The sequence below is a fragment of the Coffea arabica genome, chromosome 6c (assembly GCF_036785885.1).
Source record: "Coffea arabica cultivar ET-39 chromosome 6c, Coffea Arabica ET-39 HiFi, whole genome shotgun sequence".
Taxonomy (NCBI): Eukaryota; Viridiplantae; Streptophyta; class Magnoliopsida; order Gentianales; family Rubiaceae; genus Coffea; species Coffea arabica.
The window spans coordinates 4554991-4572897 of record NC_092320.1 but is presented as its reverse complement, the minus strand read 5'-3'; the positions used below and the strand labels follow the sequence as shown (position 1 = coordinate 4572897).

The window sequence follows — 17907 nt, the reverse complement described above, 5'->3', positions numbered from 1 at the left end:
TTGTTGATGATAATCAGCTGGCGAGTATCACAATTCGCAATGCAAAGATATATATTAGTCCAGAATTACTGCACTTTTTCTTTTTTTTTTCCCTCGTTGGCATAGGGCATGATGTTGGAAAATCATGTGAATGATAGAAATTTATTTCAAAGGTACTACTGTGCGCTCGTTTTTGTAGATGTTGAATTGTTAACTATTTTAATTATACTTGTACTTCACAAGTAAAATGGTAGGCATCTATCTAGAAGGTTTTAATCTAGCGATTAATGTCAACATTCTAGAAATTAAGGCCTTATTTGTATTGCAATTTTTCGTCCAAAAATTTTCACGTCTTTTTTGACACGTTTTTCAATTATTTTTTTACATCGTATATATTAAATTATTATAATATATTTTTCTACAAAAATTCAAAAGATAAACAATCCATACGGGTTCTGAGACCTTGTTTGGATTGCTTGTTTCCGTCAGAAAATATTGTCGTTTTCCGTGATCACATTTTCCTATCATCTTTTTCCCTTACATATATCAAATCACTACAGTAATTTTTCCATGAAAAATGACGAAAAATGCAATCCAAACACATCCTAAGATTTTTGAGGTTCGACGCCCCTATTAAATTCGACCCTGCTAAAAAAAAAAATGTATGTCGTCAATAAAAGAAAGGGTAAAACGGAAGAATGCCCAGATTAATTAATTGTACGCATCCTTCCTTGGCTTGCGCCAAAAAGGGTTAGAAAGCGTAGAGAAGGATAGAGATAGACTGCCAGTACACACTTTCAAACGTCAGAGTTTACTGGATTTTACCCTTGTTCACATCACTGCCCCTTCCCTCTCTCGTCATCGATTCGATGTACTCTAAAAAACTCCGCAACACACACACACACGCACTCCTGATTCCTCCCCTCTAGACGACTGCCTACTGGGACAGGGACTGGGACTCGGTTACCCCCTAAGCCCTCCCTCCACCTGCCTCCTCCCTCCCTCCCTCCGGGCCCCCACCCAAATTCACACTCCTCAAGCTACATGCACAGGCCTATTTCCCACACACACTCACACACTGACGCCGATAGTTAAACAGATTCATTGGTGTTGTTGCGTTCAATCATTTGAACTCAACAACACACAACCATGAAACGAGAGCTCGCCTATGCAATGGAGGCTCAGTCCCAGTTGACTGAACCTCTAGGTCGGACGCGGAGATCCAAATCTCTGCCCCAAAACCAACAGTCGCATCAACCGCTGGACCTCCCTATTCATCCCAACCCCTCCATTCCCGAACCCAAATCTCCCTCTCCCTCTTCCTCTCCCCGGGCTGCCGTCCGAGTCTTCTATAAGAGAAGCAAAAAGCACAAAGCTGACGCCGCTAATAATTCTCCTCGCGGAGCCCTAGCTTCGGCAGATTCGCTTACTGAATTTCAAATTGACGGCGGCGATCAATCGCAGGGCGGAGTTATGGTTACCACTGAACCCAATTCGGTGATTGAAGCGGCGGAGGCTGAGACCGAGGTGGCCAAGGATTACGACGAGATGGTCGAGGTTGAGGTTCGACAAGGGCCAATTGCGTCGTTCGACTTAAGCAGCAATGGTAACGCTAGGCGGTTCACCCGATCGGCATTAAAAGCTACGGTTGTAGAGGTCGAGATGGAGGATAAGGGGATGGCTAATGGGGACTCGCAAGGGTTTAAGGACGCCTTGGTTTTGGAGTCAGAATCTGACGAGAATGGGACTGTAGATGTCGTCGGTAAGCTGACGTCCAAAAAGATTGAAATCAAAGGGAGGCCTACCACAGTGAGGGAGCTATTCGAGACAGGTCTGCTTGAAGGATATCCGGTTTTCTATAATGGTGGCAAGAAGGTATGATGCTGACACCACTGTTTTCCCTTTTTTTCCCCCCCTTAACCATTTTTTCCCAATAAGTTAAAAAGAGTATTGAAATTGCCATTTATGGTCCGACTGTGGTTGGAATGAATGTTTTCTAAATTTGAGTAATTTTTGCGAGGACAAATGTTACCGGAGATTGCTCGTATCTGTGACTTATAAGATGCTTATTGAAGCTTGCTAGCATAGGAATGCTTGGCGATGTTTGAAGTTGATAAGCGTGTGTTTTTCTTCGTACAACTAAATTGTTATTGCAATGTAGGGTATACCTCTGCGGGGCACCATTAAGGACTGGGGGATTTTGTGTTCTTGTAGTTTGTGCAAGGGAGTAACAGTAAGTATTTAGCCCATTACTCCATTTTTTTGATTATCGGAATGTGGTTTTTCCAGGTTGAGCTTCGAAATGTTAATACTTATAGCTATCTCCTGCATTTCTAGGTAGTACCGCCCTGTAAATTTGAAATCCATGCGTGTAGATCGTATAGACGCGCAACACAGTACATCTGCCTTGAGAACGGGAAAAGCCTCCTTGATGTGGTGAAGGAGTGCAGGAGATCTTCTTTGAAGGGAGTGGAGGAAATAATCCAAAGCATCATAGGTCCGCTGCCTGTGAAGGAGTCTATAAGTTGTCAGAATTGCAAGAGTAAGCTAATTTCACTGAAAATTTTGAGTTTGTCTTGCTAAATTGTAATCTGAATAAGGTTTGTTTCTTTGATTTAAAGGGCTGTTTCTTGCAACTTCTGCTGCTAAGGTGGATCAGCTCTGTGATTCCTGCATCATATCTATAAGATCGGTAGACAGTAGGATGCACACTCCATATGAGAGAATCAGGTATGCTATCTTGGACAATAAGTTTCATTAGCCAGCTGTTCAACTTCTTTACTTGATGCAAGAGAAATAACGGTAACAGAAAAGAAGAAAAAGAAAGAGAGAAAATAAAATGAGTTTCTCTACAGTTGTGATGCAAGAAAAAGAGACAACGAAATGAGTTTCCCCACAGTTATGTAGCATATTAACTCCGTCTTCAAAATTCTTATGCTGCTTATTGCTTACCGAATATGTTCCTGCTTTAAGGGAGACAACTAGTTACACTCTTGTGTTATTTCAGGAAATCAGATCCAGTTGTGAGATTAAAAGCGTCTGAAAGTGTTGGTGGGCAAACTGCTTCTCCAAGTAATCGGCGAGGGAGGAAAAAGAGAAAGTTGGCAGCTTTTGACTTGCTTTTTTGAACTGCTCTGATAAGATTATTTTTCTGTCTGTTAGGAACATCCCTAATTCTATAGCATGTGTTAAATTTTAGGTTCTCAGAAATGGCTACTGAGAAGAAGACATCACCTAAGTCTTCTGGATACGTATCATCCAAAAAGAACTGCCAGTTGAAGATAACTAAGAAGTGGGTTATTCTGCTTTGCTTCTGTACTTTCCCCCCTCTATTTCCGGATTGAAAAGCCATGGTTTCAACCTAAAAATTGTTCGTGCTCTGCTGAAATGTCTCCATTTGGACTATTTAGGTTAACTAATCCTACTTCTGGGAGGAAGTCAATTGGAAGTGCTGCAATGGGCAACTCATTAGAAACTGAAACTGAGGCAAAGATCTTAAAAAGGTTGTTTTTTAATTTCCCCATGCAAGTTCTTTAATTACGTATAGTGAGTGCATATTTTTATCTTCCTGCTTATTCACCTGTTTGTAGCTCATTGAGCCCGGCTGAATCTCCGAAATCCTCTAGAAGTGCTTTGGCATTTGTCTCTCCGCAATCCAAGAGCCAATGGAAGATAACCAAAAAGTTTGTCTCGACTTCTTTTTGCTTAATTGGTTATTGTTTTGTTATGCCTTCTTATTATAAGAAAACTAACAACTATAATGTTTTTTTAAATAGAGATCAAAGGATGCATAGGCTGGTTTTTGAGGAAGGTGGATTGCCTGACGGAGCTGTACTAAGTTATTATTCCCGAGGACAGGTGATGGAAATAAATATTGCACTTGCTGAGGTGTGTTTAATATATTGATCCTGCAATGTTCTACCTTTTGCATGAACAGGAACTACTCACAGGCTATAAAAAAGGACTAGGAATTGTCTGTAATTGCTGCAAGTTTGAGGTATGGTGATTTTTCCTGTACATATGGATCTCCTCTTGCACCGATGTGTTGATCTTCCTTTCAACCTTGAGCAGGTCAGTCCATCAACATTTGAAGCTCATGCTGGTTGGGCATCGAGGAAAAAACCGTAAGTTCTTTTCTTGTTATTATCTGCTCTCTACTATTGCATTACCCTTTATTTTAGTCCTTATTTGTCCAAATTCTCAGTTCTATTGGATGTTCTGTAGCTATGGATACATTTACACATCTAATGGAGTATCTCTTCATGAGCTTGCGGTAAAGTTGCTGAGAGGTCGCAAGTGTACTGCTAGTGACAATGATGATTTATGCACCATCTGTGCTGATGGTGGAAAGCTTGTACTTTGTGATGGATGCCCAAGGGCATTTCATAAAGGTAAATTGGCTTGGGCATAGATTTCTACATTATTTGACCTTTGGCTATGAATTTTCTACACAAGAAATTTCACATTCCAAATGGATTGGTTTCTGATGTCTTCAATCTACTTTTTGACATTTCAGTTTTTTTTGCATCAGTGGCTTAGGAAGGGGTGGGAGAGCTGGCCAGAGAAATAGAAATGGATGAGGAACCCTGTACAAATTGATCTTATGAATATGCCATATACAAGTTGCTTGGATTAACTATTATTTTTTTTTATAAATAAACCTTTTGTAATCAAATGATTCTTGTGCGTGTACTGCCAACTTTGTAACTGGATCTAATAATGATGTTAATTTCTGTCACCTGTTGCTGCCAGCTGCTATAATGATGGAATATGGTTGGCACTGCATTTATTGGTGACGCCGCAAGAGTGTTTTTGTCCTAAAAGGGTGTTAATATTTTCAAACTAAATATAATAGGCTTCTAAGATAAAGTGGGCGGAAGTTCATATGCATTATTCTTGCCATAGAGGTCTTCTGTAGTTTTTTATTTCCCTGCAGAAACATTTTCAGAGATTTTTTCTTTCAAATGCAAATAAATTTACTTCTTCATGTAATTCTTGTAGTCAAATGGGCCATTTCAATAACTACAGATGCCTTTTTGTCTTTGTCGGATGCCTTTTTGTCTTTGTCGGATAGTGTTTATTAGGACATTGTCCTACCCATCCTACTTCTCATAAGAAAAAATATTAACTTTTCAGATAGAAAAGTTGACTTTTAACAACTGGTTTTATATTAACATACCAATTTGAGTTCCCACCATACTTCAGAATTGGTCTTGTGTTGTAAAAGGTCTTCTGTTCGATCTACTCAGACATGGATTATGCATGTGCACGTCATCAGTGCAAATATTCTTTTGACAGACCAAGTATGATATTCAATGAATTGCTTCAGTTCTTTTAAGTACCTGTCTCAAACTTGTCCTGGCCTCGATCAAAATTCTCTTTCTATTTCCTTAAGTTTGAATTAGCTTATGTTAATGTGGAATGTGAAAGTTTTGATTCATGCTTTGAGGAAACTTTTTGGTGCTTTTTCTTCTTGGAACCTATTCTCTTCTCAATTAGTTGTACCGGTGAATTTCTTTCTAAGTTAATTTGACGTGGATATGCAGCGTGTGCTTCCTTGCCATCAATTCCTCGTGGTAAATGGTTCTGCAACTATTGCCAGAACATGTTTCAGAGGGAGAGATTTGTGGAGCACAATGCCAACGCTGTAGCAGCTGGAAGGATTCCTGGAATTGACCCCATAGAACAGATTACAAACCGCTGCATTCGCATTGTCAAAAACCCAGAAGATGCTGAAGTTATTGCATGCGTGATATGCAGGTAGGCTATTTCTAAGTATTTAGACATCATTGCTGAAGCTAGCTGATTCACAGAGACTTGATGGCATAGTACATCAGTACACCCCCTGAGGCTCTACAATCATCTATTCATGTAATTTTCTTTTGATTGTCAAATCTTTGTGCAGAGGTTATGATTTCAGCAAGTCTGGTTTTGGTCCTCGTACTGTCATACTATGTGATCAGGTATTCTCCTGATACTATCCTCAGTCAGTCCTAGAAAATCAAGTGATTTTTTGTAAAACACCGGTTTCACTTGGTCTAATTGTAGTGTGAGAAGGAATATCATGTTGGCTGCTTGAAGAAACAGAAGATGGCGGATTTAAAGGTGCATCTTTTGCGATTTAATAATTAATTTGCTCAGTTTTTTCTGTTTGAGTTTTAAGTTTGTTTGGGTCAAAATTCTGCCAACTTGTACAACAGGAATTACCCAAAGGGAAATGGTTCTGTTCTGGGGATTGCAAGAGGATCTATTTGGCATTAACTAACTTGGTAAGTTCTGGATCAGAGAAAATACCAGAGTCTTGTTTGGATGTCATAAGGAAGAAGCACATGCTAGATGGCTCTGATGTCACTACTGCTTTTGATGTGAGTTGGAGGCTTCTCAATGCCAAAAATGTCAATCGGGAAACTAAACCATTACTGTCTGACGCTGTTGGAATTTTTCATGTGAGTATATAGTAGCTTTTTTTGGTTAGGTGTCTTCTATTTATGCAAATGACTTTTTATAAAGCCTATTTATGTAAGTGGATATGTAAAGATTGCTTAGGACTCCATTATGATTATTGAGACATTTATCAAGGACTGTATCTTGTTTTTGTTCCTAGATCTTCTTCTATTACAATTTTAGGGTTAATAATTTGTTTCCTTGCACTGTTAAGCAAAATTTTAGTTTCCATTTTTTATTTTGTGGGGGTGGGGGTGGGGGTTGGGGTGCTGAAGAGGCGGCCGACTGAACTTCAGATATCCATTTCTTAACCAGTTCAATTGCAGAATAAGATAGGAGACTACACTATGCGAATTGGACATACTTTTGATTAGAAATGTTTACTCACAATTTATAAGGGGAATGAGCAAGTAAACAAGACTTAGAAAGAAACTATGTTCAGTTTGAAAAGTTATTTACACGAAATTTAGTTCTTTAATATTTCAACAGTCTGATAGGTCACTGCTGCATTTTGTCTTCTGTAGCAATCAAAGAAAATGCCTGTAAGGGAATGTGCATGAATTTCTTTCAATTTAGTGGCTTCAGTATTTACTGCAAAGGGTTGTTCTATGCTTCATGCAAATAACTGTTTGAAATACTTATTTTCTTCCTGATGAGGTCTGTGTTGCTTTACTGCTTGTACTTTTAAGAAGGTTGCATCAACATGTTTGTTCACTGCTTCATGTCACAGGATTGCTTTGACCCTATTGTTGACTCAGTAACTGGGCGTGACTTTATTCCATCTATGGTTTATGGGTAAGGATGGTGGTGGTTTGTCCTTAAAGAGGCATCACTAGTTTCTGCTCTCATGTGCGCTCATTCTATTGCAGAAGGAACATTCGGGGCCATGATTTTAGCGGAATGTACTGTGCAATATTGACAGTCAAGTAAATCACCAGACTTTTCTCTTCATAGCTTTCTCATGTAATTGTAGTTGCCTCGTTCGGCAGTTAACAAGTTCTTTCTGATCATGCAGCTCAAAGGTTGTCTCAGCTGCGATCTTCCGGATTTTCGGGCAGGATATAGCAGAACTCCCTCTAGTTGCAACTAAAAGTTGCCATCAAGGCAAGGTGAGATCATCATGCGTTGAAATGTATCATCCTTCTGATTTACCGTGTGAGCCAGGAAGTAAATGTCCTTGCTACTAAGTTAAATCAAATTAGTGGAGTTGAACACTGTAGACCTTGAACATGAACTTGGCCTAAATTAGTTGAGCTTGATCTTATTTGTATTTTGAGCTCTAGGTGACACAGTAGGCAAAGTCAATGATGACTCTGCTTGGCTCACTGTAGGACTGATACTTTACATGTGCATACATGCATAGCTATTGGTTACATGTGTGTGTAGTGTGTGTGTGTGTGTGTGAAAGTGATTAAGATTTTCATGTTTCTAAGATATAACTGACTGACAGCTCAAGGTGCTTTCTAATGCCAGTGGTTCAATTTGCTGCTGATTGATATGCTTATAATGGTATCATTGTACTGATCCCCGGGATATTTTAATTGTCAAGAAGCAAGTTTTCTGGCCTCATTGGGGACATAAATTTCATTTCATCTAATTATCTTTCACATGCTCCTAGGCTTTGATCATCTCATAATCATATTATTGTGGAAATTATCCTAGGGCACTGGAGCTGGGCAGAGTTGAATGTGCTGTGGCTCTGAAGTTTAATTATGTTAGGAATTTATTCAGTTGATTCAAGTTGCTGTAATTTTGTTGATCATCTCTTGCTTTCCTAGTGAAATATATTACTGTTGTTAATGCTGAAGTACCAACACAGGGATACTTTCAACTACTGTTTTCCTGTATCGAGAAATTGATGGCATTTCTGAAGATCAGAAGTTTAGTGCTTCCAGCTGCTGATGAAGCAGAATCAATATGGACTGAAAAGTTTGGTTTTAAAAAGATTTCACATGATCAGGTCAGTTTTTGGTAACATGAGGCTGTTGGTGGTTATTCTTCAAGTGTCTTGACAGTTATTTGTTTGCAGCTTGTTAATTACAAGAAGACCTGTTGGCAAATGATGAGTTTCAAAGGGACTTCTATGCTGGAAAAAATGGTTCCCAAATGCCGGATCAAGCATCAAGATGGTCAAGCTAATACCGTTTCTGATGTTCCCATACATTGATTCATCAAAATGGATCATCTTCAGCATTTGACAGAGCTTGTACTGCAGATAAGATGCAGCAGGAGTTGAAATATGTGCTTGTTTGGGCTTCGGTAACTGGGATAGACTGAAAATGGTTGGATTTTTGAATCGTAGTAAATTGATTTTTAGCAAAGACCAGCTGGTGGGAATATTTTTCCCTGCATGGAGTGGAATTTTGTTGCTTGTAGATAATTTAGATAATAGAGAAGGAAAAGAACTCAGCCGCAGTTCCTCCATGCCAATTGTGTCCCCTCAGCTCTGATAATTGATTTATTTTTTTCTCTGCTGGTGGGATTGGCGGAAGCATGACTTTCTAACTAGGATCGTGCATGTGTATAAGCTTTATTGCGTTGCCTAGTAGTATTATGTAAAGGTAATTGATTAATACTCTTTCCTCTTGGTCTCTGTCTTAGCCGTGCGTATAGACCCTATACGCATTCTAGGTCTTCATGTCTGCACTTCAAAGGAGGATGCCCCCTGCCATGTAAAGTAGTAGTACCTTTTTAAGTGCCTGACGAATTATCCTGCGCTAATCCTTTCATCCGAAGGAAAGCGAAAGGTTAAAAAGTGGAACATGACAAACATGGAGGCGATTGTCTTTTCGTGGCAATTCAGAGTTAGTATTTCGATCTAAAAGTTGTGGCCAGGATGTTCATAAGTTATCAAAGAAAGGGAGACGTCCGTGATGGGATTTTGGGCGAATTGAAAGAAAAAATAAATGTTGTACTAGCTTTACATTATATGTTACGGAGTATATATTTTCACGCGACGAGCTCTCAGGCCATTTGAAGTAATCGCCAAGTTCCATCGGAACGACTCAAGTTTCTCTCTTCTCCACGCAAAAGAAAAAACCCCTTTTGAGTTTGTATATGGTTCATTTGGTTTGAGAAGTGACTGAATCTAGAATCCAGAACCACGAAGAGAATGAAGAACATTAATCTGGGAGAGAATAGAAATTTGGTGGGAGATCTAAGGGAAATAAAGCCACATGAATTCAAGAAGGTTGGGGGATAAAATGAAAAAAAGGAAGAAGAAGTTCAAGAAGGTTGTCGTCTCGTAGGTATAGTTGATATATGACACGCTGAAGGAAGGGAGAAGCTCATTATTAGTAATCCTACAGTATCAGAACCCACAGGAGAAAGGACAGTAAGAAATACTGTCTCTTACATCTTTCTGCCATGCGCTTCTTACCCCAAAACTGAAGAACATGTCTAGGAAAATCTTCTTGATCAGGGCTAAAACTTTTTACTAGCACAATTAGGTCACTCAAAGGTGATGATTGAGATCTCGAGTTTATTAAACGCAGTACTTGTCGTCAAATCTAGAAGGTAAGTTACCGCCATCATCTAAATGAGAGCATGCAATGATTCATGGACAGCCGATTCCACCGGCCATCCCCAGATAATTCAAAGGGGTCATTCAGATTACTAGCACATTTGCTTTTATCATGACGCGAAGAGATGCCAAGTACCAAATCTCTAACAGAGAGAGAATGGCTTAGGGATAGCGTGTGCATCATCCAATCTCAACGCATTTGTTGCCCGTATCTTCCTTCTCTTTTATTGTCACTTGCAGTTTCTGACAGGAAAAAAAGACAGGAAGAAAAAGGGTCATCATTTCCCCTTACGCACAATCACATTTCACTATCACGAGCAAATGTTGTACATCCATGGACTACTTTTCTTACCTCCCACGTCAATCCATGTATTCCTCATTAGCACTAATAAATTTGCCTGCTACTTCATACTTTCTCTTCACTAATCTCATTACCAAACGTGAAAAATACTAGCCCGAGTGCCCAACAACAGCAACTAAAGCATGACTGCTAGAACAACAGCCTTATTGGGGCTAGCCTCCTTTCTCATTCTGCTTGTTTCCATTATTGTTTCTCTCTATCCCGCCCATCACTCTTCAATTAATACCGTCACTTCTTTTAACGATGATACTAGTAGGTTAAAACTTACTTTTGTACAAAGGATGATCAAGAAAAGCGGGTCCGAGGACTTCATGGACATTATTCAAGAACTTGCACGTAGAAGGTCCAGACACCATCACAGTCACAGGAGGAGGAAGAAAAGTAAGAACTCTTGCGATGACTCAGCATGGAAGTCTAAGCTCATTGCTACTTATGGGGTTTCACTCGTCCTCACAGTAGATTCAAAGGGATGTGCGAATTTCAGCAGTGTACAGAAGGCAGTGGATGCTGTTCCTGATTTTAGCTTGGGCAGGACACTTATCATAGTTGATTCAGGCACGTACAGGTAATTTAACTAATCTCAATTCTCAAGTGTCAAAAGTCACAGGCAAATGTTTTTGCAGCATTTTGTACTCTTTTATATATATATATATATATATATATATATATATAAGATGCGAGTCTATGGCCCAGTAAAAGATCAAAAATTCAACTCTTGTTGAATATTGGTTCCAGACCAAAGAAATTTGGTAGAAATTTTTTTTTTAGTATTTTACCTTTTAACCATGTAGTTAAGCCTTTTTTTTCACATGGATGCAAATATGGAAGCAGGGAGAAAGTGATGGTTAGTGCAAATAAGACGAACTTAATGATACAAGGTCAGGGTTATTTGAACACGACTATAGCTTGGAATGACACTGCTAATTCGACTGGAGGAACTGCATTCAGCTCTACAATTGCCATTTCATCCACCAACTTCGTAGCTTATAATATCAGTTTTCAGGTAACCATCATCCCAGAAAAATACTAAATCAACCATTCTTCTTCAAATTTGGTTAATACTTTTTTTTTCTTTTGGGGGTCTTGGAAAGAACACGGCTCCTCCTCCTTCCCCAGGTGTAGTTGGAGCACAGGCTGTGGCACTGAGGATTTCAGGTGACAAAGCTGCATTTTTTGGGTGTGGATTTTATGGGGCACAAGATACCCTTAATGACGATAGAGGGAGGCATTATTTCAAAGAATGCTTCATCCAAGGGTCCATCGATTTCATTTTTGGAAATGGAAGATCACTTTACGAGGTATACATGCACGAGACTACCTCTCGTTTGACAGAACTGCCTGTAAGTTGATTAGGGTAACAAGAAAATAGAAAAGATGGATACATATAAATGATGCATGCGTTTAAGATCGCGTCACATCACCTTGTACGATGACAATTTGCATGCAAATCACTATCTCACGAATTTTTTCACCTCATCTTATAAATCAACTCTCTGAATTATACCGGAAGGAAAATTCCTGTATGAACTCAGTTTCAATCCTTTAAATATTTGTGCTATGTGCATTAATAATTGAATCTTGTAAGAAGATACAGACAATTAAATCACCACGCGTCCTTGCCATCTCCGAATTGCCTCTTTAACAAATGTGCATTACAGTTTACAAATTACAACTTTACAAACTACGGATAAATAGCAATTATGATGGTTATATTATATCTTGGCAAAATTGGTGTGGCAGGATTGCGTGATAAATTCAGTAGCAAAAGAAGTTTCAAGTGGTATTAGTGGAGCCATCACAGCGCAGGGGAGGGACTCAACAAGCGACAATTCGGGCTTCTCTTTCGTGAATTGCAATGTTGAAGGCAGTGGTAAAGTGTGGCTGGGGCGAGCTTGGGGATCGTTTGCTACAGTAGTTTTCTCAAAGACATACATGTCGGATGTTGTCTCTTCAGATGGTTGGAATGATTGGAGAGATCCCTCTAGAGACCAGTCTGTGGTTGATCCTACTTTTTATCTTTAATAATATATTGGTAGCTGATCTCACCCCAAATTAAGTAACCCGAAACGAAAATTACATCGAATACTTGGAAAACTTCTCCACCAAATTCCAACCTGATTCGTATAATGTCTTAAAAATTTTGGACCGAGTTGTGTAGTTTTTGCATAGGACTGCCAAGGTTTTGACCACTCGATGTTAATTGCAATTTTCCTAAGAAAACAAAGGAGAAGAATCAATAGATCGTCGCCTGCTTTAAAGGTTTCAATTAGTTCTAAAAGAAGGATTTACAGATTGTAGTCTTCCATTTTAATTTCTTTTGTTCTTGTTAGTTACCGCATTAAAACCTATCAATACCAAAATTTTGTAGGACGGTGTTCTTTGGAGAATATGGGTGCTTTGGACCGGGAGCTAATTACACGTTCAGGGTGTCGTACGGAAAGCAGCTGAAGCAGTCCGAGGCGGCAGCTTTTTTGGATGTCACCTACATAGATGGACAAGAATGGCTTCTTCCTCCAATAAATGGCTCACTGGATCATTTTGGCAAGGCTTTTGAGACCGCCTCTATTTAGTTTCTTAGTCACACTTTCTAATATTGCCGCTTAAAGAAACTAGTGTAACCGAGAAGGAACAGAATCATTCATTCAACTTGCTATATAAGCAAATAACCCGCTCCAACATGCCAGCCAAAAAGATTATGGAAACTCTGTTTTGGACTTTTTTAAGAGGGTATGAATTTAAATAAACTGTTAATTGAGAAATTCCATAGCGATCTGTCTACCTAATTTACAATGTCGTTTTAAAATGCCATAAGAAAGTATCACAATTATACATTGATTCCAAAATTTTCCACTTTTGCAATTGTTGCCATTTTGCACTACAGAAAATTCCTCAAAACTTGGAGAGGCACCCAGCCAAATTGGAGGAATGTGATGATAAACTGTCAAAGCACTTAACATTGCCTATGCGATTGATTAGCGGGAGGCCAAAAAGTAGAGTTGTTAGCAGAAACAATAAGGAAAACTGTGTATGTTTTGCAGTTGGTAAATATACAACGGCGCCTTTAATTAAACAATCCAACTATACAAAGTTTTGTTACCCGTATGCTTAGATTTAACTTGTTTGTCTTCCAGTATCTTAGCAGTGACTGCATTTCCATGCGAGACTCGATCTGGATCTCTAGTTTCTGACGTTTTCACCATAAGCGCTGGTAATTTTTTTCTGGTTACTTTATTTATTATTATTATTTTTTCATTTTGATCTATAGTCCTTGATGAGTAGCGTGAACTACAGCATCAATCATTATAGTAAAATTTTTACGCTATCATATTTTTTTGACACTTTACATATTATTATCCTTTCTTTGAAGCAAGGCATTGAAATCTGCATCTCTTTTGAGATTTGCTCCACTGTTGGCTGTGGGAGCTGCTGCTCTGGGCAGCGAGAGTGTTATTTTTGGGGCAAAGCAGAATTAGGTGCATGTAGGCAAGTCTTTTTTAGTACTAGTTTTATCGTTTTTTCTGAGTTAATCTGGGTTCAATTTATTAACTGATTGTTAATGGTGATTATGTGATTAATGTAGTTAAGCTGAACATAAATTTTACTTTCTTATAGTAAAAAAAATGAAAGTATGATGTTTGCTTTGCTGTGCCACCGGATGAAATGCAACTCTAATGTTAAACTGTGTGTTTTTAGGGATCTAAAACGATGACCAGTGGTTTGGCTAAATATACTTCGTTGCCATTTCCTCCATTAAAATGATGTTCGGTTACAAACATAAAACAGGAACTTACCTGCATTCTGAGCAACGAGCACTGCAACTAGTTAGATTGTCTTCATTTTCCACCGTAAAATATTGATGGATTTGGCCGATCCACCCACGCAGAGACTTACCAGAGTGGTAGAGATGGTCCAACGAACTAAATTGTGGTTGGAATCAAGTCTCCCACCATTCTAGAACCGGGCTGCAGTTTCTTAGCTTAGTTAGAGTTTTGCAACTCGGGATTGACAATAAAATGCACTAGCCAATGTTGCTCTGGCTTCTTAATTCTGATGTCTGCATCTGGGAGAGTCAAGAATTATTCGAATCTTTGATTTAAGTGCTTCTTCTTTTCAAAAATTGACAGCTAAAAAATATTCGTTGTTCAAGATATGGCAGAATCAGCATCAGTTGAACTAAAACATCGTTTTTTTTTCCTTTCCCTATTCTTGCTTTAATCATAGCGCAGAGGGTTCGAAATTGGTAACCTTGTTTTATAAACTTGAGAAAGGAAATATAACAAGAAAATAACAAAGAGTTTTTCGCAGACCTTTTATTGCTAACAAGTAATACAGCTCTTTACCCTTCTCCTAACTTAAAGGATTGCTCCATAATATCTTGGATCAGAAGTGATACATTGCTATTAGTCGACCCTACATCTTCCATGGCCTTCTTTGCAGCCAAACCAAGCCCTTTGGCTCTGATTCTCCGATCGTTGCCTTCTTCTCCTTCATGCATTAGCCTTTCCACAGCATTTACAACTTGCTCTTGAGTCACTAGTACTCCAACTTCCTCTTCTTCTCCCCATCTTACTGGCACGTCAACGCCAACTCGAACACCGACCCTAAGTATTTCTACAACCAATTTCTCGTTGAGAAATTGTTCAGCAAACATAGGCCATGTTATCATTGGCACACCTGAGCACACGGCTTCTATGGTAGAGTTCCAACCACAGTGTGTCAAGAATCCTTTGATTGCAGGGTGGGACAGAATAAGAACCTGAGGCGCCCAACCTTTAATCAGTAATCCCCTCCCTCGGATCCTCTCCTCGTACCTTTCATCCAATAACCATTGCTCCAACTCGGAGAATCTTTCTCCTGTCTTAATCACCCAAATGAATGGTTGATTAGATGCTTCCAATCCCAATCCGATTTGTATCAATTGGGCTGGAACTAGCCGGCACTGGCTGCCCAGGCAAGCATAAAGAACTGACTCTGACTTCCTTGAGTCAAGCCACTCTAAGCATTGCTCTTCGTCAATGGATGATTTGTTCCCTCTCTCAAACTTGTCCAAATTATGCTTGTTACACAGCGAAACAGGTCCGATGCACCAAACCTTTTTGTCTGTAGCCTTTCTGTATTTCTCCACGCAACAATTCTCCAATTCCGCAAATGTATTAACCACCACCCCATAAGAGCTCAATTCAGCATCGCGCATCTGGTCCCGGACATCATCCAGGTCAGGCAATGCAACGAATGATCCTGGTAACTGGGCTTTCGTGATTTGGACGTGCATTGGCATTCCCGGGATGACAAAGGGTTCAGCAGCGGACCTAACGGAAAGGTGAGACTTGTAGAGCTTGATGTTATGGGCACTCAATAGAGAGAAGCAGCACATTCCGTGGAAAATTATTCTCGGAACCTGGAATTTTCGAGCGGTTTGGGACGTCCAGGACATACACTTATCTGAAATTATGCAGCTCGGAGGATGCTTGTGTTCTTGGAGATACTGTTCCAGTGGCTGCTGTAGACTATGCAGTGCGGTGTAAAATTTTCTTAGAAGATCTCTGGAAGGCACGCTATCCAGATTCTCGCAGCCTGGTGGCAGCCCTACTTCTGTAGAGGGGAACGGGAGTTCCAGCACTTGTACGGAGAGCCCTGATTCCCGAGCCCGATGAATAGCTCTTTTTGATGAGGGGGCATTGTTTGGAGTAGTAACCAAGGTTACTCTAACGCCACGTTCGGCGAAAAGCGTGGCCATGTCTATCATCGGGATCAGGTGGCCTTGCGCTAGTAAAGGGACCAGCACAAAGTGAAGATCCTGCACATTTGGTGCCATTAATGAAACATGACCGTCAGGCTTTCGGCAACTTGGCGTGTATACATAGTTAATTTGCAACGAGAAAGGCCAGCGAATGTGTGATGGGGTTGGGGAATGTTACACATGCATCGACCGTGGATCAATGGCAAGAAAATTTGGTGGGATGAAGTTGGAAATGCGGAATTGGCATAGATTCCGGCTAGCAAGAAAGTCAACAACTGCCGGTGATGAATTCGACGAGTCTATTACGGTTAGCTTGACTGCATCTGCGCAGGAGCTAGACAGATATGGCCAAAATGTTTACTCCTGTACTGTTTTTTGATAAGAGTTCTTGCGGTCTTCTCCAATTCATTCAGCCGGGGCCGGTGTTGTAAGAGACAAGGCAAGGTTACAGGCCCACCCTTGCCCCCACGAAGAAGCCTAAAGGATTTGTATCCACGTTGTGAATTGTGATAGAAGAAACTGATTGACAGGCGTGGTAGTCTGTAGGTTCTACGTAATTTTCTGTTGATTTGTTTCTTTGCTTCGACCAAATCTCCGCTATGATTGTGTCAACTACGGTCGTCGTATCAAGTGTGTAGAAGGAAACCTTACAGATTACCCAAACCAAAAAAAAAAAAAACGAAAGAAAAACATAAGGTATGGAGAAGGAAATTCCAGGTTGATGATGCGGAAAATTGTGGATATATTTGCCATTACAGATTACGGCAATTGTGGATAATATAACTGCTCGTCCAGACTTCTTCTTTCTTTCTGTTTTTCTTGTTTTTTTTTTGGGGTTTGATAATAATAATAATCGTCCAGTCCAATTATGCTGCCATAGGATTTGTCTTCGCGTGTCGTGATGTTTGTTGTCTATAATTGAATATAAATTTCAAATGGTTGATACATACACGAATCTGCCCATCATTGCTCGCGTGAATCACACTTTTCGGATCAATCTTCCGTTGCTTCCAGAAACACTCTGATCATTTGTTGGCTTCTCGAATTGTCAATTAACAAATCGAAGAGAAAGGAACTTTCATTAAGGACCAGTGCCACACCTCAGAGGTGTTTCTGTATCGGATTAAATTGTTCGACCACAAATAAATGATGCTTACGTTATTAACTTTGCGTAACAGTATTAAAAATATATATACATAGAGAGAGAGAGACTTTAGGTAATTTCTTTGGATACTAAATTAGAAATTAGAAAACAGACGCAAAGTGAAGGATATGGAACTTTACATATTTAACTGTTTAGGCATTTTAAATAAATAAATACAAACTGTTTAGCTGATGATGTAACTAATTAAAGGGATACTTTTTTTTTTTTTTTCGGAGACGACAATTGTTGTATAACCTAATCTATTCTACACTAAATAAGGGGATGGATCGAATCTAAGGAGGCTCAGATATAACTCGAAAGGGATTGAACTACCGTCGAACCAAACGAGTGCACAACACATCCACCTGAATTTTTTAAAATAAATCACTTAAACGTAACATTTCGGTGAGAGGCAAATTAGGTGGTGGAGCTGGTGGTTAATTAAAGGGATGCGGGTTGCCCTCAAGTCCAGAAGACGGACAGCCATTTGGCTGCTTTTACAGAAAAATCCGACCTACTGTCTGTCGACTTTCACGCGAGGAAACCGCTGAGCCAAAACCAGCAACAAAGGGACCTTAAGTCCCGCTTTGGATGGTAGATGGGGATTCAACATCAGGCAGTGAAAAAAAATTTAAAGTTGGTATCAGAACACTTTTTAATTTAATCAGATCTGTATACTTGTTAGTTTTTATATAGTCTCTTTAAAATCTTCCCTC

At 39.6% G+C, this 17907-nt stretch overlaps 3 protein-coding genes across 5 annotated transcripts; 2 read left to right on the top strand and 1 right to left on the bottom strand.

Moving 5' to 3' along the window:
- Positions 1 to 802: 802 nt before the first annotated feature.
- On the top strand, positions 803 to 9001 carry LOC113694477 (uncharacterized). Its single transcript, XM_027213291.2, has 21 exons — positions 803 to 1854; positions 2141 to 2212; positions 2317 to 2521; positions 2601 to 2709; positions 2987 to 3079; positions 3179 to 3271; positions 3390 to 3482; positions 3570 to 3662; positions 3756 to 3837; positions 3917 to 3976; positions 4051 to 4103; positions 4204 to 4370; positions 5526 to 5739; positions 5885 to 5942; positions 6028 to 6084; positions 6180 to 6425; positions 7154 to 7218; positions 7293 to 7349; positions 7439 to 7532; positions 8243 to 8383; positions 8453 to 9001. Exons 1-21 carry the CDS (start codon positions 1129 to 1131, stop codon positions 8588 to 8590), a joined length of 2916 nt encoding a protein of 971 aa, XP_027069092.2. The 5' UTR covers positions 803 to 1128; the 3' UTR covers positions 8591 to 9001.
- A 1386-nt stretch (positions 9002 to 10387) lies between these two features.
- On the top strand, positions 10388 to 13073 carry LOC140007951 (putative pectinesterase 14). 3 transcript variants are annotated; one of them, XM_072051605.1, is made up of 5 exons: positions 10388 to 10872; positions 11139 to 11310; positions 11399 to 11605; positions 12048 to 12298; positions 12676 to 13073. In XM_072051605.1, the coding sequence occupies exons 1-5, from the start codon at positions 10430 to 10432 to the stop codon at positions 12875 to 12877; spliced, it is 1275 nt and encodes a 424-aa protein (XP_071907706.1). In that variant the 5' UTR covers positions 10388 to 10429; the 3' UTR covers positions 12878 to 13073. The 3 variants fall into 3 exon arrangements, with proteins under 3 accessions (XP_071907706.1, XP_071907705.1, XP_071907707.1); XM_072051604.1 differs by having other exon boundaries at positions 11399 to 11647; XM_072051606.1 differs by having other exon boundaries at positions 11399 to 11647; positions 12048 to 12305; positions 12676 to 12859.
- Positions 13074 to 14592: 1519 nt separating this feature from the next.
- LOC140008314 (UDP-glycosyltransferase 73D1-like) lies at positions 14593 to 16265 on the bottom strand. Its single transcript, XM_072052240.1, has one exon. The coding sequence runs from the start codon at positions 16120 to 16122 to the stop codon at positions 14644 to 14646; it is 1479 nt and encodes a 492-aa protein (XP_071908341.1). The 5' UTR covers positions 16123 to 16265; the 3' UTR covers positions 14593 to 14643.
- Positions 16266 to 17907: the final 1642 nt, after the last annotated feature.